Genomic DNA, 27,182 nt, shown 5'->3' with positions numbered 1-27,182 from the left:
CCTGCCTTTCATCTTTTCTAAGTTATGGTTTTCATTGGTGAAGTAACTTTACTGCCCGTTGACCAATTTTCTGTTGGTTCCAGGTGAAGATCATTGCAGAGGATCCTCCTTGCAACTGTTCCCATCGGTTCTCCATCGAGTTCTTATCTGAAGGACGTTACCGCCTGGGGGACAAAATACTGTTTATCAGAGTGAGTCTCCTCATTTGGCCATTAACATGAATGCAGCCAAATGAAATGGTGTTCCTCCGAGTTGAAAACAATCACACAGTACATTAGCACGTATAATTATGATAGTAGAAATCATGCAGTTACAAAACAAAAAAATAAAATCAGCCAAGTACTTGCATGTTATGGCCTGTAGATTGATGGTGCATGGGATGTTGTCCTGGAGCCATGTTTCTGCAAGAACAAGCTCACAGCAGTTGCTCATCAGCAAGGGCAGCAACAAATGAACACAATCCAGCTCATTTCAACTGAGCGAACACTGGAGGGCAGCACCAACAGGAGGGCCAGCCCCCAGTGCAGCGCAGAACCCAGTGACTCAGTCATCTCCAGCCTCTCGTTCCCCGGCAGCCACAACAGGCCAGCCCGAGGCACGAGTGAGGGCTTGGACCGTGCCAGAACTGAGGCTATGCAGCTCCTCCGCCAATGGTCTCACCAACAAACCAGTGACTCGGACTCAGTATTCTACATTACCAATTTGCAACAGAGTCTTGTGATCACGACAAAAATGTCCAAGGCAATCGGCCATACCAACCTTGGAGTCGATGCGGATAGGGACTGCCAGAAATGACTCCAAGATTGGCTCTTGGAGTCTTATTGGAAAGAAGGCAGGAGAATGGGGTTGAGGGGGAATAATTAATCAGCCATGATGGAATGGCAGAACAGACTCGATGAGTTGAATGACCTAATTCTGCTCCTCTGTATCCATGGAGAGGTTGTAAACTGGATTCGAAATTGGCTGTGTGGTAGTGGATGATTGCTTCTCAGACTGGAGGCCTGTGACTAGTGGTGTGCCTCAGGGATCTGTGCTGGGACCATTGTCATTTGTTGTCTATATCAATGATCTAGATAATAATGTGGTAAATTGGATCAGCAAGTTTACTGATGACACTAAGATTGCAGGCGTTGTGGACAGCGAGGAAGGCTTTCGAAGCTTGCAGAGAGATCTGGACCAACTGGAAAAATGGGCCAGAAAATGGCGGATGGAATTTAATGCAGACAAGTGTGAGGTGTTGCATTTTGGAAGGACAAATCAAGGTAGGACATACACAGTAAATGGTAAGGCACTGATGAGTACAGAGGAACAAAGGGATCTGGGAGTTCAGATACATAATTCCCTGAAAGTGGGGTCACAGGTAGACAGGGTTGTAAAGAAGGCTGTTGGCATCCTGGCATTCATAAATCAAAGTATTGAGTATAGGAGTTGGGATGTTATGGGGAGGTTGTTTACGACATTGATGAGGCCAAGTTTGGAGTATTGTGTGCAGTTCTGGTCACCTAACTATAGGAAGGATATCAGTAAGATTGAAAGAGTGCAGAGAAGATTTACTAGGATGTTGTCGAGTCTTCAGGAGTTGAGTTACAGGGAAAGATTGAACAGGTTAGGACTTTATTCCTTGGAGCATAGAAAAATGAGGGGAGATTTGATAGAGGTTTTCAAAATTATGAGGGGTATAGACAGCTAGTAAATGTGAATAGGCTCTTTCCACTTAGATTAGGAGAGATAAATACGAGAGGACATGGCTTTAGGGTGAAAGGGGAAAGGTTTAGGGGGAACTTCTTCACTCAGAGAGTGGTGGGAGTGTGGAACGAATGTTGAGCTCACTCAAGTTTTAAGAATAAATCGGATAGGTACACAGATGGGAGAGGTCTGGAGGGTTATGGGCTGGATGCAGGTCAATGGGACTAGTGGAATAATGTTTTGGCACAGACTAGAAGGGCCAAATGGCCTGTTTTCTGTGCTGTAGTGTTCTATGGTTCTATTTCTCTATGGTCTTCTGGTTGTGAAAGTTTTTTTTTGTGTTAATGGCAGGTCTTTGATCCTGTGTTAGAAACTTGCAGTGATGGAAGGGCCAAATCTATCAAGGGTCTTTACTGGGTGGTCTGTCACCTGACCTTTGACCATGGATGAAATATCTTGGAGGTTCAATCAAAGACAGCATTTGTTTTCAGAGGACTAGAATATCAAAGTTCAAAGTAAATTTATTATAAAAATACACGCTGTATATATCGCCACATACAATCCTAAGATTCCTTTTCTTGGTGGCATTCATATTTAATTAAAATAATGATAATACATAAGCAATAAACATTGAGAACTTGAGATGAGGAGTCCTTGAAAGTGAGTCCATAGGTTGTGGAAACAGTTCAGTGATGGGGTGAGTGAAGTTGAGTGATGCTACCTCCTCCGGTTCAAGATCCTGATGGTTGAGGGGTAATGACTGTTCCTGAACCTGGTGGTGTGGATCGTGAGGCTTCTGTGCCTCTTAAAAGAAAGGATGTAATGCTGAGTCTTGAGAAAGAACATGTCAGACAACACTTGAAACATTGTGAGTAGTTTTAGGCCCCATCTCTAAGAAAGGATGTGCAGGCATTGGAGAGGATCTGGGGGATGCTCACAAGAACGATCGGGGGAATGAAATGGCTGACATGAGGAGTGTTTGGCTCTGGGCCTGTAGTCACTGGGGTGCTGAACCTACACTCAGGAAGACGCAAGTGCCCCGAGGGTGCTGCCCTGGGGCCCAAGGAAAGCCAGAGGTGAGAGAAGTTGGGGGGGGTGGAAATCACATTGAAACCTGTAGAATATTGAAAGGTCCAGATGTGGTGGATGCGGAGAGAATGTTTCCTATAGTGTGGGAGTCTCAGATCAGACGGCACAGCCTCAGAACAGAGAGACATCCTTTTAGAACAAATGCGAGGAGGAATTTCTTTAGCCAGCCCTCCACCACACAATGGCAATGCCAAGCCTTTTCTGAAGAACTCGTCACGGACAATTATGGTCATGACATAGACCATGATTGCCCATGTCAAGTGACATGGCACACGATGATGATCTGGTTGCCTCCTACTTTCCAAGGATGTACCAGTTGGTAGGTTAATTGGTCATTGTAAAATGTCCTGTAATTAAGCTAGGGTTAAATCGGGAATTGCTGGACAACGTGGCTCGAGGGATTGGAAGGGCCTGTTTCACATTTGTATCTCAATAAATAAAGTTGAAGCTCGACAGACTCCTGTGTTATTGAGCATTGGAGGACGTTAAAGTGGGGCTGATTCAGGGTCCATTCCTATAATGGAGATGGGGGAGAGAAAGGAAATCCAGAGTTCCCTAATGCTCAGAGTGATATATATAGCAGTTTTTAAAAAAAAAAGCAGTGGTAAGATACCAAACTATTAAGTGACCCCCACCACCCAGGCCATGCTCTCTTCTCACTGTTGCCAACATGAAGGAGATACAGGGGCTCATACAGCAACTGTAATTACTCCTCAACCATCAGACTCCTGATCCAGGGGAGATAACATCACTGAACTCTACTCACCCCGTCACTGAACTGTTCCCACAACCAATGGACTCACTTTCAAGGAGTCTTCATCTCATGTTCTCAATGCTTATTGCTGCTATATTTATTTATTTATTTATTTATTATTATTTTGTTTTGTAATTGCAGTTTGTTGTGTTTTGGCACATTGCTTGTCTGTCTGTCTGTCTTGTTGGGCGTGGCCTTTCATTATTCTATTGTGTTTCTTTGTATTTACTATGAATGCTGACAAGAAAATACTCAGGGTGAAATGTATGCACTTTGACTGTAACTTTGAGTACCAGTCTGGCCATAAAGCTAGGCGAGAAAATAAGAGACTAACAGCAAGCCAAGTCATATGCAAGTGTAAACAACAGGAATTCTGCAGATGCTGGAAATTCAAGCAACACACATAAAAGTTGCTGGTGAATGCAGCAGGCCAGGCAGCATCTATAGGAAGAGGTACAGTCGACGTTTCAGGCCAAGACCATTCGTCAGGACTAACTGAAGGAAGAGTGAGTAAGGGATTTGAAAGTTGGAGGGGGAGGGGGAGATGCAAAATGATAGGAGAAGACAGGAGGGGGAGGGATGGAGCCAAGAGTTGGACAGGTGACTGGCAAAAGGGATAAGAGAGGATCATGGGACAGGAGGTCCAGGAAGAAAGACAAGGGGGGTGGGGGGATCCAGAGGATGGGCAAGAGGTATATTCAGAGGGACAGAGGGAGAAAAAGGAGAGTGAGAGAAAGAATGTGTGTATAAAAATAAGTAAAAGATGGGGTAGAGGGGGAGGTGGGGCATTAGCGGAAGTTAGAGAAGTCAATGTTCATGCCATCAGGTTGGAGGCTACCCAGACGGAATATAAGGTGTTGTTCCTCCAACCTGAGTGTGGCTTCATCTTTACAGTAGAGGAGGCCGTGGATAGACATGTCAGAATGGGAATGGGATGTGGAATTAAAATGTGTGGCCACTGGGAGATCCTGCTTTCTCTGGCGGACAGAGCGTAGATGTTCAGCAAAGCGGTCTCCCAGTCTGCGTCAGGACTCGCCAATATATAAAAGGACACATCGGGAGCACCGGACACAGTATATCACCCTAGCCGACTCACAGGTGAAGTGTTGCCTCACCTGGAAGGACTGTTTGGGGCCCTGAATGGTGGTAAGGGAGGAAGTGTAAGGGCATGTGTAGCACTTGTTCCGCTTACACGGATAAGTGCCAGGAGGGAGATCAGTGGGGAGGGGTGGGGGGGACGAATGGACAAGGGAGTTGCGTAGGGAGCGATCCCTGTGGAATGCAGAGAGGGGGAGGAGGGAAAGATGTGCTTAGTGGTGGGATCCCGTTGGAGGTGGCAGAAGTTACGGAGAATATGTTGGACCCGGAGGCTGGTGGGGTGGTAGGTGAGGACCAGGGGAACCCTATTCCTAGTGGGGTGGCGGGAGGATGGAGTGAGAGCAGATGTACGTGAAGTGGGGGAGATGCGTTTAAGAGCAGAGTTGATAGTGGAGGAAGGGGAGCCCCTTTCTTTAAAAAAGGAAGACATCTCCCTTGTCCTAGAATGAAAAGCCTCATCCTGAGAGCAGATGCGGCAGAGACGGAGGAATTGCGAGAAAGGGGATGGCCTTGTCCCCATTCCAACCTCACTCCTTCGGAACACTCTGCTCTCCACTCCCTCCGCACTAATCCTAGCCTTATTATTAAACCCGCCGATAAGGGGGTGGTGCTGTTGTAGTCTGGCGTACTGACCTCTACCTTGCCGAGGCACAGCAACAACTCGCGGATACCTCTTCTTATTTACCCCTCGATCGTGACCTCACTAAGGACCACTAGGCCATTGTCTCCCACACCATCACCGACTTTATCCGCTCAGGGGATCTCCCATCCACTGCTACCAACCTTATAGTTCCCACATCTCGCACTTCCCGTTTCTACCTCCTACCCAAGATCCACAAACCTGCCTGTCCTGGCAGACCTATTGTCTCAGCTTGCTCCTGCCCCACCGAACTCATTTCTGCATACCTCGACACGGTTTAATCCCCCCCTTGTTCAATCCCTTCCGACCTATGTTCGTGACACTTCTCACGCTCTTAAACTTTTCGATGATTTTAAGTTCCCTGGCCCCCACCGCTTTATTTTCACCATGGATGTCCAGTCCTTATATACTTCCATCCCCCATCAGGAAGGTCTCAAAGCTTTACGCTTCTTTTTGGATTCCAGACCTAATCAGTTCCCCTCTACCACCACTCTGCTCCGTCTAGCGGAATTAGTCCTTACTCTTAATAATTTCTCCTTTGGCTCCTCCCACTTCCTCCAAACTAAAGGTGTAGCTATGGACACCCGTATGGGTCCTAGCTATGCCTGCCTTTTTGTTGGCTTTGTGGAACAATCTATGCTCCGTGCCTATTCTGGTATCTGTCCCCCACTTTTCCTTCGCTACATCGACGACTGCATTGGCGCTGCTTCCTGCACGCATGCAGAGCTCGTTGACTTTATTAACTTTGCCTCCAACTTTCACCCTGCCCTCAAGTTTACCTGGTCCATTTCCGACACCTCCCTCCCCCCTCTAGATCTTTCTGTCTCTGTCTCTGGAGACAGCTTATCCACTGATGTCTACTATAAGCCTACTGACTCTCACAGCTATCTGGACTATTCCTCTTCTCACCCTGTCTCTTGCAAAAACGCCATCCCCTTCTCGCAATTCCTCCATCTCTGCCGCATCTGCTCTCAGGATGAGGCTTTTCACTCTCGGACGAGGGAGATGTCTTCCTTTTTTAAAGAAAGGGGCTTCCCTTCCTCCACTATCAACTCTGCTCTTAAACGCATCTCCCCCCATTTCACGTACATCTGCTCTCACTTCATCCTCCCGCCACCCCACTAGGAATAGGGTTCCCCTGGTCCTCACCTACCACCCCACCAGCCTCCGGGTCCAACATATTCTCCGTAACTTCTGCCACCTCCAACGGGATCCCACCACTAAGCACATCTTTCCCTCCCCCGCCCCCACTGCATTTCGCAGGGATCGCTCCCTACGCAACTCCCTTGTCCATTCGTCCCCCCCATCCCTCCCCACTGATCTCCCTCCTGGCACTTATCCGTGTAAGCGGAACAAGTGCTACACATGCCCTTACACTTCCTCCCTTACCACCATTCAGGGCCCCAAACAGTCCTTCCAGGTGAGGCGACACTTCACCTGTGAGTCGGCTGGGGTGATATACTGCGTCCTGTGCTCCCGATGTGGCCTTTTATATATTGGTGAGACCCGACGCAGACTGGGAGACCGCTTTGCTGAACATCTACGCTCTGTCCGCCAGAGAAAGCAGGATCTCCCAGTGGCCACACATTTTAATTCCACATCCCATTCCCATTCTGACATGTCTATCCACGGCCTCCTCTACTGTAAAGATGAAGCCACACTCAGATTGGAGGAACAACACCTTATATTCCGTCTGGGTAGCCTCCAACCTGATGGCATGAACATTGACTTCTCTAACTTCTGCTAATGCCCCACCTCCCCCTCGTACCCCATCCGTTACTTATTTTTATAACACATTCTTTCTCTCACTCTCCTTTTTCTCCCTCTGTCCCTCTGAATATACCCCTTGCCCATCCTCTGGGTCCCCCCCCGTTGTCTTTCTTCCCGGACCTCCTGTCCCATGATCCTCTCGTATCCCCGTTTGCCTATCACCTGTCCAGCTCTCGGCTCTATCCCTCCCCCTCCTGTCTTCTCCTATCATTTTGGATCTCCCCCTCCCCCTCCAGCTTTCAAATCCCTTACTCACTCTTCCTTCAGTTAGTCCTGACGAAGGGTCTCGGCCTGAAACGTCGACTGCGCCTCTTCCTATAGATGCTGCCTGGCCTGCTGCGTTCACCAGCAACTTTGATGTGTGTTGCTCATATACAAGTGTGCCGTGCAGGAATGTGAATAGCCAATAGTGGGACCAGTCAGAGAGCAGAGAGGAAAGGGGCTTGGATGAATGAGGACTGTACCACTTGCCAGCGAAGAGGCAGCTGTGAACGGTGTACGTATTTGAGGTTCTGGATGGTCTAAGGGTTGAAAACGAAGAGGTACTAGGAGGCTTGCTGCTTGTTAGAGTGGAAGTTATTGGGTCAAGCTAGGAATTGGAGAGCTCTGGAGAGAGGGTGGGGGGAGTCTCACAGTAGAACAGTATTGTACAGTACAGATCTTTTGCCCCATAATGTTGTGCTGAACTTTCAACCTAACCCTTCCCTCCTACATAGCCTCCATCTTCCTATCACCCGTGTGCCTTTCTAATAGCCTCTTAAATGCCCTAATGCATCGGCCTCTACTAATATCCCAGCGGCGTGTTCCACACACCCACCTCTCTGTGTTTTTAAAAGAAAAACCTCTGACCCCTGCCCTCTTCCTGTCATGTTGAGGAGAAAGTCTCTGCCTTTCCTGCCTCTGATCATCTTTACACCTCTCAACCATACACGTGTATACAGTTGACACCTGGGCCAAGGTGCAAAACCCAGTACATACAGTCAAGCACACTGTGCGTATAGTTATGACAGTACATGCAGTCACAAAATACAGCCAAGTCTCTGAGTATCACAGCCTGCAGATCGATGGTGCATGGGATGTTGTCCTGGTGCTATGTTTCTGCAAGAACAAGCAGACAGCAGTTCCTCATCTCATGCTGGTTCAGCCACAGACAACAGCAATCCAGCTGCCTTCCACGGAGAGCAGCCCTCAGCCCAGCATGGATTCTGGCCTAGCCCATGTAACAACCGAGGCTGTGAAGCTCCTTTGCTGTGCCTCTCCTCTCCCACACTGTCACCTCTCTTACGTAGGTACGTTGAGCAAGCTGGGGCTTTTTCTCTTTGGAGTGAAGTAGAATGAGAGGTGACTTGATAGATGTGTACAAGACGGTAAGACATCAAGTAGACATCCAGAGACATTGTTCCTCAGGGTGGAAATAGCTAATTTCAGGGTTATAATTTGTAGGCGATTGGAGGAAAGTATAGGGGGGGATGTCAGAGGTGGGGTTTCTACACAGTGGTGAGTATGTAGAAGGTGAGGCAGGTACATTAGGGACATTTAAGCAACTCTTAGACACATGGATTAAAGAAAAATAGAGGTTTATCTAGGGTGTTAAGGTTGGATTGATCTTGGCGTAGGCTAAAAGATCAGCACAACATTGTGGCTCCATTGTCAGCTATAACTTTGTACAGATGTACCGTGGCGAGCATTCTAACTGGTTGCATCACCGTCTGCTATGGAGGGGTCACTGCACAGGATCAGAAAAGGCTTTAGAAAGTTGCAAACTCAGTCAGCTCCATCATGGGCACTAGCCTCCCCAGCTTGAGGACATCTTCAAAAGGGAATGCCATCTTTTTTGAGGCGTCCATCATTAAGGTCCCCCCATCACCCAGGACATGCCTTCTTTTCATTGCTACCATCAGAAATGAGGTACAGGAGCCTGAAGACACACACTCAGTGATTCAGGAACAGCTTCTCCTCCATCATCAGATTTCTGAACGGACATTGAATCCATGAACACTACCTCACTTTTCTTTCTTTTTGTACTTATTAATTTTTAAAATTTATAGTATACTAATTTACAGTTTTATTATGTATTGCACTTTACTGCAGCTCCCAAACAAATTTCCTGACATGTGCCAGTGACATGAAGCCTGATTTTGATTCTGAGCTGAAGGGCCTCATCTCTGTTCTTTAACAAACTGCTCACCGGCCGTTTCCTGTACTGTGTTGTACTGTTCTCTGTTCTTTAACAAACCGCTCACCGGCTGTTTCCTGTACTGTGTTGTTCTGTTCTGTTCTCTGTTTAACAAACCGCTCACCGGCCGTTTCCTGTATTGTACTGTGTTGTACTGTTCTCTGTTCTTTAACAAACTGCTCACTGGCTGTTTCTTTCCCTGTAGATGCTGCATGGGAAACACGTGATGGTGAGAGTTGGGGGTGGATGGGATACCCTTCATGGATTCCTGCTCAAGCACGATCCCTGCCGACGGCTGCACCTCACCGCGTTAGAGGAGAAGATTACGGCTCTGGAGAAGGCTGGGCCCAGGACTCCGAGCACCCGCCAGCTGTGTTCAGGCCCCTCTCAGCCTTCGCCAGGCACTGGCCCCCGCTGCCACTGCCCCACCTCAACCCAATCGCCTGCTCTTAGGTCTCCCCTCCACCCGCCGGCTGCAGCTGTGACTCCGGCCCGGCCTCCAACTGCGGAGGGGCAAGCCTCAGGCCTGGGCCGGGCGCCTCAGAGGAGGCGTCCTGGTTTAGGCCGAGGTCCGGTCCTCACTGAGCCTGTGCCCAAGATCAGTGCCCGCTGCCCAGCCGGGAGGGGCCTATCACCGGCTGCTGTCTCTCCTGGGCCCCGCAACCGCAACAGGGCCACACCAGCCCCCACTACACTCAAATCTACCCGCAGGCCTGGGTCTCCGGGCAGAGACAAGGCCTCACCCTCACCACGACCCCTCCCTCAGGTGTCCCCCCACTCCCAGCCCTTACCCCGCACTCCACTTGCTGTAGTGAAGCTGCCTCAAACCAGGGTGCAGAGCACTGAGGCCCGGGACAGGCCCAGGGCCCGGCCAGTGAAGGGTGCAGGGCTTACGGGCAAAGTTCCTCACTCCGTCATCACCTCCAGGCCCCGGCTGCCAAAAGCCCGAGGGGAGGATGCCTACCTGGTAATGAACGGGGTCTCTCGGTCCAAGAAGTGATAAGGGGTGGGGAGGAGGCGGGAGAATGGCAGGGGGTGGGCGTCTTGGGATGGGGAGGGCCTCATCTCAGGGGCCGAGACCTCTGGCCTCTCTCCCATATGACCGCCAGGTGGATGAGACCCCTTACCTGGAGCCAGTCTCCGTTTGGTGCCCCACAGGCCACTAGTTTACTCCCTGATCAAGCCAGGTTATCTGGACGGTAACCTACCACTGCATGTGAGATCTTGCTGTGCATGCAATGGCTGCTATGCATTACCCCAAAAGGTTTTCCTTTGGTTGGGCTTCCCTCCAAAGCTGCCCAGGGCGCTGAAGTAACTTTGTGTGCTCATCTCAGCTCTTGGTGATCAGGAGATCTCCCCACCTCCTGTCCCAGGATGGAGGCCATCAGCCTTCTCCCCTGTAGTCCCCCTCCTCACCACCAAGGTGTTGCCTCTTTCAGCCCTCCCTCATCCGTGGGTGCTGACCGTGGAGGAGATTCGATTAACTTCTCCCATCCACACTCTTGCCCCGTTGATGCTCTGTTCTGATATGGTATAGAGTGTTCCGCCCTGCGCATGGGAGTGATAATTTCCCTCATGTTTTGGTCTTCCAGATGTCAAAGAGGGGTCTTTAACTTCAAAAGCTATCCTGAAAGTGCTGGTCAGTAATGATTTGAAAGGTTTTGTAAGTGGCATTTCATTGAGTGGAGGAGGTATTCCCGCTGTACCCTCGCTATGCGCTAATTGTCGACGCATGGGCCATGGCCCCTGTGATGATTCGCGCCACATGTGGCGCGACACGGACTGGCAATTTCCACCCAGACACGTCCCCTCTGGGGCTGCGTTCAAATGGTCATCATTCCAACGCTCGTCTTTCTGAAGATGGTGCCGTGTGGCTTCGATGGGTTGCTCATTCCTGAACTCTAGTGTGTTGTTTACTGAGTTGCTTCAAAAACTGTTTTGCACACAAGGACACTACAGGAGTCATTTTGCTGGGCCAAAGTCAGCAAAGTGGCAAAATGCAAAGCCTTGCATTTTTGTTTGTGTATTTAAGTTGTTGTGATTGAAGTCTAAATTGTACTTTGTGTAAAATGGCATTGACTGGATGAACAAGTTCCCCTAGTGTCCTGGGACGGGCACACTGAAGTGCCCGGGTTTTCAGGGACAGATTGGGAACTATTCGGCTCTGTGCTGAGGTTCATCCCCATTGTTCCCTGTCCTGGATGAATAACCTCCGTCTCTGTCCTCCGTTTGTACAGTTGTAAATGCCAGGGTAGCTCTGGCCATCAGTGCTTCCAGAGCTACGTCCTTGCATCTAAGATGTTTTATTTATTCTATCTTTGGGCTTTCCGAATTAACAATATACCTAAGCTTTTTTTTATTATTTGGTAAAATGTATGTACTTTGAACAGGTACACCACACTGGAGTCCCATTGTTGAAGGATGGCAGTTTGCTCTTCCTCTCTGGGTATTTTATTTTACATTTCCCGTTTTCTGTTTTACAATTATTTGCCTCCTGCAGGAGGTGACAATCCCCCCCCCCCCCCCGAGTACCCATAGAGAACGCGGTAGGGTTTTGGAACGGCATCTGTTGTCCTTCCTTGGGAAGAACTGGACAGGGTGAGAGTTCTGGAGATGTCTATTACTGTAAATGGGTTGAAGTAGTGGGTGATCTGTGTGTAGTCAAACATAGGACATGAAATACTGAAATGTGTGGGGCTGAGCTCGATTCGTGCCTGTTACCCCAGCCCTGTACTAACCTCAACGGCTTCACACTGGATATATGCAGTACCTTCATCTAAAGATATTTAATACCCAACAAAATTGTCAATAAAACTATGGAATGGAATGCCGATGAGTCAAAAGTCTTGTATCTAATTGTCCTGGGGCCATTGAACTGGCCAGATGTGCTAAGCCACGTGTGACATCTGGGCCTCATCGTGCACTTGATTTGAATGAGCCCAGGAACAACTTACAAGGATGTTGCTTGTACTTAAGGACCTGAGTTATAGGGAAAGTTTGAATAGGTTAGGACTTTATTCCCTAGGGCATGGGGAGATTTGATAGAGATATGCAAAATTGAAGGGTATAGATAGGATAAATGCAAACAGGTTTTTTTTCCCCAGAGGCTGGGTAAGACTAAAACTGGAGTTGTGGGTTAAAGGTGCAAGGTGAAATATCTAAGGGAAACATGAGGGGTTCTTCTTCACTCAGAGGGTGTTAAAAGTTTGGAATGAGTTACCAGTGGAAGTGCTGGATACGGCTTAGATTTCAACAATTAATAGAAACAGAACTTGGCTGGAAACGTTTGTTAGGTTCCTCCACCATTTTGTGTGTGTTGCTGTGGATTTCCAGCATTTGCAGAATCTCTCTGTCTCCAATCTAACTTGTCATGTCAGTGCATTAAGGTAGACCATGGGGAACAATGTCATGAAGAGTAACAAAGTGCAGTGCAGGTGGACAAGGCTGTGAGGTCAAGACTCCATCTATTGTAGAAGCTGTCCTTTAGCCTGGTGGTGCGTGCTTTCAAGCTTTTCGTATCTTCTGCCCGATGGGAGGGAGAAGAGAGAATGTGTTGGGTGGGGGGGGGGATGATTGTTGTCCTGGAAGATGAAATTAACATGGATGGGTGCTGACTGGTCAGCATTGACGTGTTGGGCCAAATGGCCTGTTTCCCTGCTCTAAGACTCGAGAGCTCAAAGTACACACCGCGTTCATCCATCACGCGAGCTTGGTTATTTATCGGTGAACATGACCGGGTGTTAGCAAAGCCCATGAAAGTTACACTTGAACAGTTTTACATTGCACTATTCACTGACAAAGGTGCTAATGAAAAATCCCGTCCGAGCTGCTCTTCCCTGACTTCATGAGGGGTTACACTGCAGAGTAATGGTTAGCCTGGCACTTTACAGCACCAGTGTAATTCCCACCATTTGTACGTTCTCCGCATGACTGTGTGGGTCTCCTCCAGGTGCTCCAGTTTCCTCCCACAGGCCAAGGACTTGCTGTTCACGGTTAGTCAGTTGGTGCTGAAAGCGTGGTGACAGTCGCGGGCAGCCCCCAGCATAATCCTCGCTGGTGGGACTTAACTCATATGATGCATTTCACTGTCTGCTTCCATGTACCTGTGACAAATAAAGCTAATCTTTATCTCTGTGAGGAGACGCAGCCGAGTTGGTGGCAGATGGTCTGTTAGCTCCATCTTGTGGCAGTGCAGCTAGGGACTGGCCCGCATCCAAAGTCGTGTCTAATCTCCACTCCAACAAATCCCAATCCCTGCTCTCAAATTTCTCGTGCAGTTTAGACTGATAGAGGGTCAGTTCTCCCTCACATTCCAGCTTTACACCACGCCACAGGAACAGGCCCACTGGCCGATGATGACTGCACTGAACACAGTACCAAACTAAACTAAATCTTTTCTGCCTGCATATTCAAAGCATATTTCTTATCAAAGTCTGCATGCAGTACACAACCCTGAGAGTTGTCTTCCCACAGACACATACATGGAGCTCATTAGAAGAAAGACATCATGAGCAAAAACTAAATCACGTGAATGGCAACAAAAAAGACAAGCGAAAACACAGAATATTAAACACAAAGATAGTGAAGTCCATATCCGGTTCAGCTCAGTGTTCATTATCAGCAGGCCACCCGATTCAAAGTCACCCAAAACGGCAGCAGGAAAAGCAGCGACCAGGAACCAGAAAACACATCATAATGTGAGCTCCATCGATTAACCCTTGCTCCAGCACCATCCTCTGACAGACAGCACTGACGATAGGGAGATCATTCGAATGCAGAGACCTGCTTTCAGGAGCAGGGAGCGAGAGAGAGGCCATCACACACAGGCACCTTCTCCGGCAGCAGCCAGCGAAAGGCTGGTAGACGAAACTAAACACCAGCTCGTCCTCCGCACTCACCTCGATTTCAATCTTCCTCCGTACTTTAATTGGTGAGATCGGTGAGGAATGGAGTTGGTCATGGTCTTGCACCCCATCTCCAGGCTTCCGGGCCTCGAGGAGGTCACTCGCCTCCTGGAACACACTTGGAGACAGCAAAGGTTCAGATTGCTTAATTGGCCCAAAAGCACACACTCAAACTGTAGATCACAGGCTCCAGCAGTACCAGAACCACATTTGTAAGAAAAAGGAGACATAAAAGAAGCAGCTTCATGGACCGTCTTGAGAATATCGCCTGTGGTAGTGTTTGCTGGTGCCATCTTCTTCAGCCAACCACATCCTTCCATTCACAGCACATTCGTATGGCTACCTAACAGCCTCTGTCAAATCTGCTTCCAACACCAACCCCAGCAGCCAGCACTCTCCGTGCGGAACAGAAAAACTTGCCCCGCACCTTCCCTTTAAATGCTTTCCCTATACATACACGCTCTCTATTGCTGGACATGGAGAAGACTCTACCCTATCTACTTCTCTCCTAATTTCATAAACTTATAACAGGTTGTCCCCCAGCCTCTGCCACGCCGGAGAAGGACAACCCAAGTTTGTCCAACCTCTGCTGCTGATACAGTCTTAATGAGAGACGGTGCTGAGCTCCGAGTAACGGGATCCCACCTTGGCCACTGGCAGTCAGGTGGGACCTCAATGATGAGCCCCCCACCACTGAACGTTTCTAGCCTCATGTAGCTCCTGAGTTCAGGCTTCTCATGGTCACTAGGTTCCTGCAGCTCCCCAGATCCCCAGCTCCACAGAAAGTGAGTGTGATGACGTAGAGTTGCATGCAGGACAAAAAAGGGCATAGTCCAGACTGACCAAATATCCAGCTAAGCAGTCTCTGACCAAAACGTCAACTGTTATTTCTCTCCATTGATGCTGCCTGACCCAACGAATTCCTTTAGCGTTTTGTGTGTTGCTCTGGATTTCTGGTATCTTTATACTTTATTGTCGCCAAACAATTGATACTAGAACATACAAATCGATAGTAAATTTAAAAAATTTAGATTATAAATCATAAATAGAAAATTGAAAATGGAAAATAAGGTGGTGCAAAAAAAGCGAGAGGCAGGTCTGGATATTTGGAGGGTACGGCCCAGATCCGGGTCAGGATCCGTTCAGCAGTCTTATCACAGTTGGAAAGAAGCTGTTCCCAAATCTGGCCATACCAGTCTTCAAGCTCCTGAACCTTCTTCCGGAGGGAAGAGAGACGAAAAGTCTGTTGGTTGGGTGGGTCGTGTCCTTGATTATCCTGGCAGCACTGCTCCGACAGCGTGCGGTGTAAAGTGAGTCCAAGGACGGAAGATTGGTTTGTGTGATGTGCTGCGCCGTGTTCACAATCTTCTGCAGCTTCTTCCAGTCTTGGACAAGACAGCTTCTGCAGAATCTCTTGTGTTTAAAAATGCACAGTAGAGATGGCAGCAGAGCTAGGTGGTGAAAGAGTTGTGGCCATCTTCCCTAGCAAACACAGACATGTGAGTGAAAATCCAGAGACCTCTTTACTGTGTGTCATTATACATTTGGACTGATAACAAGGATACGGCCTCCAGTGGTGTCAACAGAAGTCACAGAGACTGATCCCTGGCAGCTTTCAAGTTGGTTCTGCAGCCACTAATGGAAACTCCAGTGGTAGATGGGGTGAAGACAATTTCACACTGATTGTGTAGGCATTGAAAGGAATCCCATCACCGTCTACAAGCTACACACATCAAAGTTGCTGGTGAACGCAGCAGGCCAGGCAGCATCTCTAGGAAGAGGTACAGTCGACGTTTCAGGCCGTGTTCGTCTTGGGATTTTCACAAACAACAATCTCTAGAGTTTACAGAAAATGGTGTGGAAAAACAAAAGAAAACATACAGTGAGCTGCAGTTCTGTGGGTGAAAATACAGTGTTAATGAGAGCGGTCAGAGGAGAAGAACCAGACTGACTCAAGGTGACAGTGGCTCAGATAACCACGTGTTACAACATTCATGTGCAGAGGAGCATCTCTGAAAACACAGCACATCAAACCTCGAAGTGGATGGGCTACAGCAGCAGTCGACCACGAACATACACTCAGTGGCCACTTTATTACTTACAGGAAGTTCCTCATAAAATGTTATGTTTAGGAAGCTGAAATCAGACAAAGCCATTGAAGAAAATAAAGGCAGCAGGAAAGAACTCTAACAAGAAATTAGACGAGTCTAAAAGGACCGACATATCATTGGCAAGTAATCATGTTTCCTTTAATTTTTCCGCCTCACCGAGCCACAAAGTATAGTTTTAGCCTCCCCTACTTTGTGAAAAGGACTATGATCATTCACTTTCTCTATGGTTCTGTAAGGTCACCTTCATGGTCTGTTCCTGTACTGCGCTGTTCGGTGGCTTTTACCCAACTAATGTTCATGTAATTGCCAGGACAAGGCAGCCGTGTGGAATCTACGTCCAGGGAACTGATTTTTATTTTCATATTTGCGGAGTTCGTTGTCTTTTGTACATTAGTTATTTGTTGGGTGCAGTCTTTCACTGAGTCTTGTGTTTCTTGGGTTTACTGTGATTGCATGCAAGGAAACGAAGCTCAGGGTTATATACTTTGATAATAGATTTATTATGAACTTTGCACATATGAGACCAGCAGGTGGTTCGGGAACCACGGATCTGATGGCTTGGCTTCTCTTCTAACTCACAGACAACATGAGCACTCACTATTGGCCAATCACTGAATCACATCGCCTCCAGAGACACCGTGTACGAAGGTCAATACTAGCTCTGCAGCCATGAATCTCTCTGCAAAGTGAGGGTGGGGAGAGAGGAGGGCAGAGGGGAGAGGGAGTGGGAGGGGCAGGGAGGAGGACTGAGAATGCTCTGGGTTGGGAGGTTTGAGGAGAAGAGGGAGTTGTAGTTGAAAAAGGATAAGGAGGGTGAACAGAAGGAGTGGGGTGTTTAGATGAAGTAGGAAAGTCTATTCTAGTTCTGTTATGATTGACTATTACACACAATGGTTTATAATCCTTTTGCTCAAATATTCATTCAATCCCTTGTGACGAGAATACACATAAAATTAAGATGTTTGCTGGCCTGGGTTAGCATCAGTGACATCAGCAAGTGGTCTGCCACCTGCCCTCAGGGGAAGGAGAGATAAGGAACAATGGAGCAGAGTCTGGAGATGAAGGGACGTGGGAGAGAGAGCTGTCTGGAGCGGCTCCCCCCTTTGAATCTTGAACTGTTTGAAGTGATGGACAGGCGATACCCCAGCAGGGGGATAAAAAGGGACCGGTTCGCTAAGGCAACACACACGCCACCCGAGGTAACAAGACCCTGGAAGCGGTACGCTTCTCACGAGTCGGTGAGAGGTACCAGACAACGGCCAGGATGGAAAGGTACGATCAGCGGGAACCCGGTGTGTGTCCGCCCTTGCCTGGGTGCCGGGTTCACCGCAGAGGATCGACCGCATCTGGAGGAGGGGTCACAGTCGGTGACCTCAGGTGACATCACCAAGGACCCACCCGAAAGCTCCTTGTGAGCCATCTCGCCGGTCTGTGAGTGAAGCCGTGTCTGAATGATCAGTTGCTCCTGTTCTCTCTCTCTCTCTCTCCCCCCACGTTGTCCATCGCCATGGCAACGATTACTGCGAACTGGACTACTAACTGGACTGAACTTTGAGTCACTTTGAAATTTGGTCATTTACCCCTAGACAACGATAGAGCTTGATTGATGCTGTTATCTTAATTCTGTGCACATGTGTGTTTATCATCGCTGAACTGTTGCATTTATTATCCTTTTGATTACTGTGTTGCTTGTTTCTTTAATAAAACTTTCTTAGTTCTAGTACTCCAGACTCCAACTGAGTGATCCATTTCTGCTGGTTTGGCAACCCAGTTACGGGGTACGTAACACCCTTTACAAATCTAACCTGGACTGACAACACCTTCTCACTAGTGAAGACAGCAGCATTTGCACTTTCTTAGGAGACTGAAGTGTGTTGTGCAATTCTCCCCATCCCCAGCCAAACAACACCATCCAGCACGTCCTGTCTGGCTACATCATCTTGTGTTAGTGAAGCTACAGGGCGGCGGACTGCTAGGCCCTACATAGGATGGTAAAGGCCACTGAGAGAATCACTGGTGTCTTCCTCCACCTCCCGCCCCCCCACCCCACGTTTGACTATTTGTGACGTTTACCGGGAATGGTGCAGATGAAGGGCCCAATCCATTGTTGAGGATCCCCATCACCCGTCCCACAATCTCTTTGACTCACTACCGTCGGGACTAGGACTGTCAGTCTGGGTAAAGGCTTCCGTCAGGCTGTGAGATGAATGAATACCCTACCATCGCCAAGGTCTCGTCACTGGGACAGCGAGATGTTTACCTGTGCTATGCACTACATGCATTTAGAATTATATTTTATTAACTTATATATGGTGATATTTTGTTTTATGTGGTGTGTGTGATATAGTGATCTGGAGGAACGTTGTTTCATTTTGTTGTATATATGTACCCTACAGTCAGATGACAGTAAAATTGAACTTGAATTTGAATATCCAGTCAACTCCCAATCAACATGGCGGCTTCATACAATACTCCTTCAGTTGACATCTTCTGGACACATCATGAAACCATACATTTCACTTCTTTTATGTCTTTTACGTTTGTTTTTCATCTTGAATGTGATTCTGGAACTGTTGGAGCCTGTAATTTGCAGTTTGGAGATTGTTTGGGTGTTTTGGCACTGCAGTTTCCGAGCGGATTCCAGGAGGCAGAGGCAGTGCCCGTGAACTGTGTGGCGAGAAGGCTGCGGGGTGGGACGTGAGCCAATGTTTGACCCCATTTCACTGATTAAAGCTTCCATTGTTCGCTGATTAAAGTGACGAGGGAGATTGAAACATCGAGGCGAATATAGAAGGTGAGTGTTGGCTGCCTGTCTGTTGATCACTGGTGTGATCGCTCTGCTACGGAGAGGGAAGACTGCCTTCTAACTGCTGGGGGATCACTCTGCTACCACAGAGGGAAAGGCCTGTCACTGTCCCCGCAAAATATTACCCAGGCTTTCTGCATTTTGGATATGGACTTGGACGATAGGCTTTTTTTCAGTCTATAGTTTTTTATAGTTTGTGTTTTTGTCCAATCTTTCCCAGGTTTCGTGTGTGTGGGGGAGGGGGGGAATTTAGGGGTTGATGTGCCTGTTGCATTTTTGTTAATTTTTTGTGTGGGGAGGAGAGATTTGGGGAGTTGATGATCGTGCTGCTGTTCTTTCCTTTCTTGGTTTCATGGTTATCTGGAGAAGAAGAATTTCAGAGTTGTATACGTTGATAATAATTGAACCTTTGAAATGAGGCTTCTGTATGGCCATAAGTGGCTTCACCCAGTACCGGCAGCTGTTAACTCATCATCTCATAGTGACAGGGTTGTTTGTGAAGCCTAGACCCGGATCCTGGGTTATCGGGACTACCAGGGTTATCAACTAGATATGGCCCAGTCAGGAATCCCTGGGCAAAGTGAGGGGGCTTTGGAGGGAGGGCAGGGAGAGTGGAAGACAGGAGGGGAGAGGAAGTGGGAGGGGCAGGGAGGAGGGTTGGAGATGCTCAGGTTTGTGAGGGCTGAGGGTTCAGGAGAGAGGAGGGTGAAGTGGAGAGGATAAGGATGGTGCAGGGAAGGAGTAGGATGTTTGGATGCCTGGGAGCAGGGAAAGAGGGGAGCAAAGGGAAGGAATTTTTGTGGAGGGTAGGAGGAGAGGGACAGAGAGAGGGGGGAAGAAGTGGGAAAGGGGACGTTTAGGTAGAGGCGAAGTGCAGGAGGGAGAGGGTGCACAGTTCACGATCTTCAGTTTGAACAAATGCTCTGAAAAGACCATAAAAAGTCAGTGGTGGTTCAGGAGGACTAACATAATGGTAGAATTCAGGTTGTTTCCTGGCCTGAACACTAGGCACACCAGGAAAGGCCAAATCCTTACGCTGTCTCTGATGTTGGATGACGCTGTCTCACACTGTCTGCTTGACCACTAGACTGTCTCTGTAAATAAAAGACTTCAATCAACATTAAACACATCGGAATCCAGTGTTTTCCATTTTAACCTCACAGTTCTTAAAAAGTAACACACACAAGATGCTGGAGGAACTCAGCAGGTCAGGCAGCACCTTCAAGGAGAATAGGCAGTTTTGAGCTGAGCCCCTTCATGAATACTCTGGATTGCCAGCATCCGCAGAATCTCTTGTGTTTATGATTAGAGCAACTTTCAATGACTCGTTATCTCATGGTCTCGATATTTATTGCTTATTTATCTATTATTATTATCAGTTTTTCTTTTTGCATTTGCAGTGTTCACTTTTACACATTGGGTGTGGTTTTCTATTGTGTTTCTTGGACTTACTGTGAATGCCTGCAAGAAAATGAATCTCAGGGTTGTATATGGTGACATATACTATATGTACTCGGATAATAAATTTACTTTGAGTAATTGTTAAAAATCTTGTTTTTTTAATATTTTATAATCTCCTTGTTCTGAGATGGAGATTGAAAGTTCGAAGCCCCACTGCAGTGTTGGGTAACAGCACTTCACTCTCACCTCTGCACAGTGCAGTGAGGAACATTCCAACTGTTGCATCCCTGTCTGGTCTGGAGGGGCCACTGCACAGGATCGGAAAAAGCTGCAGAGGGGTGTAAACTCAGCCAGCTCCATCACGGGCACCAGCCTCCCCAGCACTGAGCGCATCTTCAAAACACAGTGCCTCATAAAGGCAGCATCCATCATTAAAAACCCCCATCATCCAGGCCAGGCTCTCTTCTCATCGCTACCATCAGCGAGGAGGTACAGGAGCCTGAAGACACACACTCAACAGTTCAGGAACAGCTTCTTCCCCTCTGCCATCAGGTTGCTGAATGAACATTAAAACCATGAACAGTACTCTCTTTTTTCCCCTCCCTTTTTGAACTACTTATTTAATTAAATTAACATACTGCATATACACTCATTGGCGTTCAGTTTTTTTTTATTATGTAGTGCATTGTACTGCTGCCCCAAAACAAATTTCACAACATATGCCAATGATATGAAAACTGGTCCTGATTCTGATTTTCATTCTAGAGACCAGAAAGATTAGAGAGAGATGAGGAGGGGGAGATCATGGAGGGATTTAAGATGTGTGAGCAAGAGGTGAGAGTGGGGTATTTATAGTAAAATCACAGTTGTTTAAAACAAAAATAAACTGTGGAGAACCTCAGCTGCCTGACCCTCGGACTTCCTCCACTGAGTTGTTTTTCAGCACTGTCAGTCCCTGATGTCTCTTGACCATTTCAAATATTGGTTTATCATTAGGTTGCCATGATAGCGTAGCGGTTAGTGCGACACTATTACAGCTTGGGACATCAGAGTTCAGAGCTCATTTCTAGTGAAAGTTACTATGTTCTCCCAGTGGGTTTCCTCTGGGTACTTCAGATTCATACAGAGTTCAGTGATGTACCCGTTAGTATGTTAATTGCTCATTGTAAATTGTCCTGAGATTAGGCTCGGGTTAAATTGGTGGCTTTCTGAGTGCCACAGCTCATTGGGCCGGAGGGCCTGTTCCAAGCCCATCTCTAAATTTAAAAAAACTAAATAACAATTAATAGACACAAGAGATTCTGCAGGTGCTGGAAATCCAGAGCAGCACACACAAAATGCTGGAGGGACTCAGCAGGTCAGGCAGTATCCTTAGAATTGAGATGACATTTCCGGCCGAGGCCTTCGATAGGGACTGGAAAGGAAGGGAGAAGATGCCAGGATAAAAATTAATAACTGGAAGCTTTTTACCTTTTTGTTTTTTGGTGTAGAATTTCAGGAATACGATGTAGTGAAACTCTGCGCTTTGATCCAGGTCATAGGCCGCACATAGCTTATCGAGCTCCGTGGGAAGGAGGTTCCACTTCAGAGTCATGCACAGGGCCTGGACATCTCTGAAGGGGACCCTCCCTGTGCCATAGGGGTCCCGCTCCCTCAGGATGGACTTGAGCTCGCTCCAGTGCTTAACAACATCCCGCCTCAGTTTGCTCAGGATCGAGGCCACAGGGCTCGGCTGTGACTCTTTCCCTGCACGGGACACGGGTCAGGATTAGATTCAAAAGATCAAAATCAGATCAAGATTTAAGATCGTTTAATGTCATTTCCAGTACACATGTGTAAAGGAGAATAAAATAATTGGTACCTCGAATTTGATGAAGCACAAAAAAACACAATAAGAACACATTAATAAATATAAGTGCATAAGATAGCTTATATACATAGATTGGCTGTATGTTCATAAAGTGACATTAGGCACTGGAGTGTCTGTAGTACAGGTGACTGACAGGAAATGATAAGGAGTGGTGGTTGGGGGTGTGGAGGGGGTGGGTTAGTGGGTGGAGGTGTTGATCAGCCTTACTGCTTGGGGGAAAGTAATTGTTTGTGAGCCTGGTGGTCCTAGTGTGGTTGCTACACAGCAAACATCGTAGCGACAAGCTGATCTCTCAATAAAAGACAAACTGCTGGAGGAACACACTGGGTCAGGCAGCCTCTGTGGAGGCGAATGGACACGTCCAGGATCAAGGATCAACTCTATTTATCAGATACATTTACAGGTATTAGAAATTTGTTGTAATGCGTTGGTCAGGATGTGATATACTACAAAAAGAACAACATTCAACTACATAGTGTTTGGTGGCTCTGGGTCTGTATTCTCTGGAGTTTAGAAGATTGAGGGGGATCTCATTGAAACCTATTGAATATCGAAAGGCCTAGATAGGGTGGATATGGAGAGGATGTTTCCTGTAGTGGGGGAATCGAGGACTAGAGGGCACAGTCTCAAATCAGAGGGATGCCCATTTAGAATAGAGATGAGAAGGGATTTCTTTATCCAGAGAGTGGTGAATCTGGGGAATTCATTCCCACAGACAACTGTGGAAGGCAAGTCATTGGGTATACTTAAAACAAAATTTGAAAGCAAGCCATTTGGCACATCGAGTCTGCTCTGCCATTCCATCCTGGCTGATTTACTATCCCTCTCAACCCCATTCTCCTGCCTTCTCCCTGTAACCTTTGACTCCCTGATTAATGAAGAACCTATCAAACTGTTCCTATGTCTTTTAATGTTATAAAGAGCAAAGTTAGAGGTTAAGGTACGGATATGCAATAAATATAGAAATAACAAGTGTTTATAATGTAAACAGATTTATAAAGAATGTTTTAAAGTGTTTGCAGTGCAGTGACGGGTTTGAGAGGGGGTGGGGTGCTACCTAGAATGGTTGATCAGATTGACTGGCTGACGGAAGAAACTTTTGTTTTGTTTTAACAGCCCTATAGCACTTTCCAGGAGGGAGATTTTGGAAAAGGCAGTTTGCAGGTTGGGTAGAGTCCGCAAATGATTTTTCCTGCCCATTTATTTGCCCTGGACACATACAAGCCCTGGACACTACAGAGATGGTAGACTGCAGACTGCTGATCTGACAGTTCACTGTAGTTTTTGTATACAGTCGTCCCTTGGTATCTGCGAGGGATTGGTTCCAGGACCCCCTGCAGATGCTCAAGTCCCTTATATAAAATGGCGCAGTGTTTGCCTATAACCTAGGCACATCCTCCAGTATACTTTAAATCATCTCTAGATTACTTACAATACCTACAATGTAAATGCTATGTAAATAGTTGTTATACTGTGTTGTTTAGGGAATAATGACGAGAAAAAAAGTCTGTACATGTTCAGTCCAGATGCAACCATCGTAGCTCTTCTGGGAACGCTGATGCTGCCTCGGCATCAGTTGATGCTGATTCTCCCGTGATCTTTACATTCTTGAGGCTGTGGCACTTTACATAGCCAGCCAGCCATTCCTTACTAGCCTTAAACTCCTTCCTCTCACTCACAAGTAGTGAACGAACAAGACGCGAGGCAAACAATGCTCAAACAACGAGTGCTGGAAAGAGACTGAGGATCTGTGAAATGGCGGAAGGCAACTGCAGGGTATGGCTGCACATCACTTCATTCGCGTGGATTCAGCGCAGTGCTCGGCGCGCAGCAAATTAAAGTTTTGCTTTTTGGAACTTTCTGGAATTTTTTTCGAATATTTTCGATCCGCGGTTGTTGATTCCATGGATATGGAATCCTGACTGTATACGGAGGGCTGACTGTATACACGTTGGTTGAACCCGCGGATACGGAACTCACGGATACGGAGGGCTGACTGTTTACATGTTGGTTGAACCCGCGGATACGGAGGGCCGACTGTTTACATGTTGGTTGAACCCGCGGATACGGAGGGCTGACTGTTTACATGTTGGTTGAATCCGCGGATACGGAGGGCTGACTGTTTACATGTTGGTTGAATCCGCGGATACGGAGGGCTGACTGTTTACATGTTGGTTGAATCCGCGGATACGGAGGGCTGACTGTTTACATGTTGGTTGAATCCGCGGATACGGAGGGCTGACTGTTTACATGTTGGTTGAACCCGCGGATACGGAGGGCTGACTGTTTACATGTTGGTTGAATCCGCGGATACGGAGGGCTGACTGTTTACATGTTGGTTGAATCCGCGGATACGGAGGGCTGACTGTTTACATGTTGGTTGAACCCGCGGATACGGAACTCGCGGATACGGAGGGCTGACTGTTTACATGTTGGTTGAACCCGCGGATACGGAACTCGCGGATACGGAGGGCTGACTGTTTACATGTTGGTTGAACCCGCGGATACGGAGGGCCGACTGTTTACATGTTGGTTGAATCCGCGGATACGGAGGGCCGACTGTTTACATGTTGGTTGAACCCACGGATATGGAACTCGCGGATACGGAGGGCCGACTGTATACATGTTGGTTGAATCCGCGGATACGGAGGGCTGACTGTTTACATGTTGGTTGAACCCGCGGATACGGAACTCGCGGATACGGAGGGCTGACTGTTTACATGTTGGTTGAATCCGCGGATACGGAGGGCTGACTGTTTACATGTTGGTTGAACCCGCGGATACGGAACTCGCGGATACGGAGGGCTGACTGTTTACATGTTGGTTGAACTCGCGGATACGGAGGGCCGACTGTATACATGTTGGTTGAATCCGCGGATACGGAGGGCTGACTGTTTACATGTTGGTTGAACCCGCGGATACGGAACTCGCGGATACGGAGGGCTGACTGTTTACATGTTGGTTGAACCCGCGGATACGGAGGGCCGACTGTATACATGTTGGTTGAACCCACGGGTATGGAACTCGCGGATACGGAGGGCTGACTGTATACACATTGGTTGAACTCGCGGATACGGAGGGCCGACTGTCTACATTTCGGATACGGAACTCGCGGATACGGAGGGCTGACTGTATACACGTTGGTTGAACCCGCGGATACGGAACTCGTGGATACGGAGGGCTGACTGTATTGTGAGAGGATGCTGCACCAAACTAGACAGTATGCCCCCTAGTGGCCATAGTATGTATATGCAATTGTTTAGTCTGAGCATGTTGACACGCCATCTTTTTCCTTTTGTTGTTTCTTTGTTGCTAGACTCCTACTCACAGTTTCCAATTCCTTTGTTCTACTAGCGCATAATTAAACAATTGTGAAGCAATTGTGCCTCAAAAGGACCTTGGATCAAAAACATCAGGATCCAACACCATTGATAGCCCTGCACCATTGCCTCATGTTGCTCACTTACCCCTTCCCCTGAACCCCAACCTTCCCTTTCCAGATTCTGTTTTCTGATTCAATCCTGCCCCCACCCCCAGAAGCTGTTCCCTTGCCTAGACTGTTTAAATCCTCTCCAACAGCATGAACAACCCGCAAAAAGGATATTGATCCCATTCCTGTCGAGGTGAAGCCTGCGTTACCTGTGGAAGTTCCCCCTTCCTGAGAAATTGTTCAAAATCCTCAGGAATCTAAAGTCCTCCTGGATCTTTTCCCTTCATCTGAGCTACCTTCCTATTCCTGTAGGTGCGAGTGTTGGGTAATGTAAGGGGTGGAAACATAGGTATAATTCATACCCTACACTACTGGACGTACTGGAGGCCATGGTAGAACAAAGGACCCTATGGAAAATCCTGGCAATTCTGGACAATGTTTCTCACCCTCTGCGTGCCACCTTGGCTGAACAGAGGAGCACTTTTAGTAATAGACTAAGACAACTGCACTGCTCCAAAGAGCGCTATATGAGGTCATTCTTACCCTCGGCCATTAGGCTCTATAATGAGTCAACCTATAGGTGGGGAAGTGATGACCCCCCCCCCCTCCTGTTAGACTGTTTGTGGTAACTACTTCTCTTCTAATATTTATATCTGTGCACTTGTAATGCTCCTGTGACACTGTAATTTCCTTTGGGATCAGTAAGTACTTATCCTATCTCTCTATCTACCTATTTAGTACCTGGCACCAATTCCAAAATTAGGTTCCCCTGGAGACAGATTGGAAACCTCGGACACAAATGGAACAGAATTTCTTCTCACAAGGGCAAACTCTGGAATTCTGTACCTCAGAAGGCTGAAGACACTGATACACTGAGCATATCCACAGATGAAAGGGGGCCCACCTTGGTCGGGGTTAACCATCGACTTTGCATCCTAGCTGTCAATACATAAGCCGGTACCCAAGCCAGGGCAGTACAATATTGAGAAGAAGCAGGCTCCCCTTCTCTATAAGCTGATGAATCCAATGGAACAGCAGAGACCCATATAGTTTGGCACCAGCAACTTCGCAGGAGCTGCCTGTCAGCATTGAACTCAGACACAGAATGGTACATATACACAGAACAGTACACAGACACAGAATGGTACATATACACAGAACAGTACACAGACACAGAATAGTACGTATACACAGAACAGTACACATAGAATGGTACATACGGTATACACAGAACAGTACACAGACACAGAATAGTACGTATACACAGAACAGTACACATAGAATGGTACATACTGTATACACAGAACAGTACACATAGAATGGTACATACGGTATACACAGAACAGTACACAGACATAGAATGGTACATACGGTATATACAGAACAGTACACAGACACAGAATAGTACATATACACAGAACAGTACACAGACACAGAATGGTACATA

General features: G+C 47.5%; 2 protein-coding genes across 3 annotated transcripts in view; one reads left to right on the top strand and one right to left on the bottom strand.

Annotated features, from left to right (window-relative positions):
* The window catches only part of gas2l3 (growth arrest-specific 2 like 3), a 54,418-nt gene extending 42,396 nt beyond the window's left edge, over positions 1–12,022 (top strand). For both annotated transcript variants that reach the window (XM_063059590.1, XM_063059589.1), the window contains 2 exons: positions 84–191; positions 9,419–12,022. In XM_063059590.1, the coding sequence (XP_062915660.1) occupies positions 84–191; positions 9,419–10,213 (903 nt within the window). In that variant the 3' untranslated portion in view covers positions 10,214–12,022. The remainder of the gene's footprint in view (positions 1–83; positions 192–9,418) is intronic.
* A 4,344-nt stretch (positions 12,023–16,366) lies between these two features.
* LOC134352297 (uncharacterized) overlaps positions 16,367–27,182 on the bottom strand; it is a 130,230-nt gene continuing 119,414 nt past the window's right edge. Inside the window, exons 17-18 of the mRNA XM_063059588.1 lie at positions 21,906–22,181; positions 16,367–20,128 (exon numbers count right to left, since the gene is read on the bottom strand). Coding sequence (XP_062915658.1) covers positions 20,118–20,128; positions 21,906–22,181 — 287 coding nt within the window. The 3' untranslated portion in view covers positions 16,367–20,117. The remainder of the gene's footprint in view (positions 20,129–21,905; positions 22,182–27,182) is intronic.

The sequence above is a fragment of the Mobula hypostoma genome, chromosome 9, assembly GCF_963921235.1.
Source record: "Mobula hypostoma chromosome 9, sMobHyp1.1, whole genome shotgun sequence".
Taxonomy (NCBI): domain Eukaryota; kingdom Metazoa; phylum Chordata; class Chondrichthyes; order Myliobatiformes; family Myliobatidae; genus Mobula; species Mobula hypostoma.
Note: the sequence above shows the minus strand (reverse complement) of the source record. Positions and strands in the feature narration are given on the sequence as shown.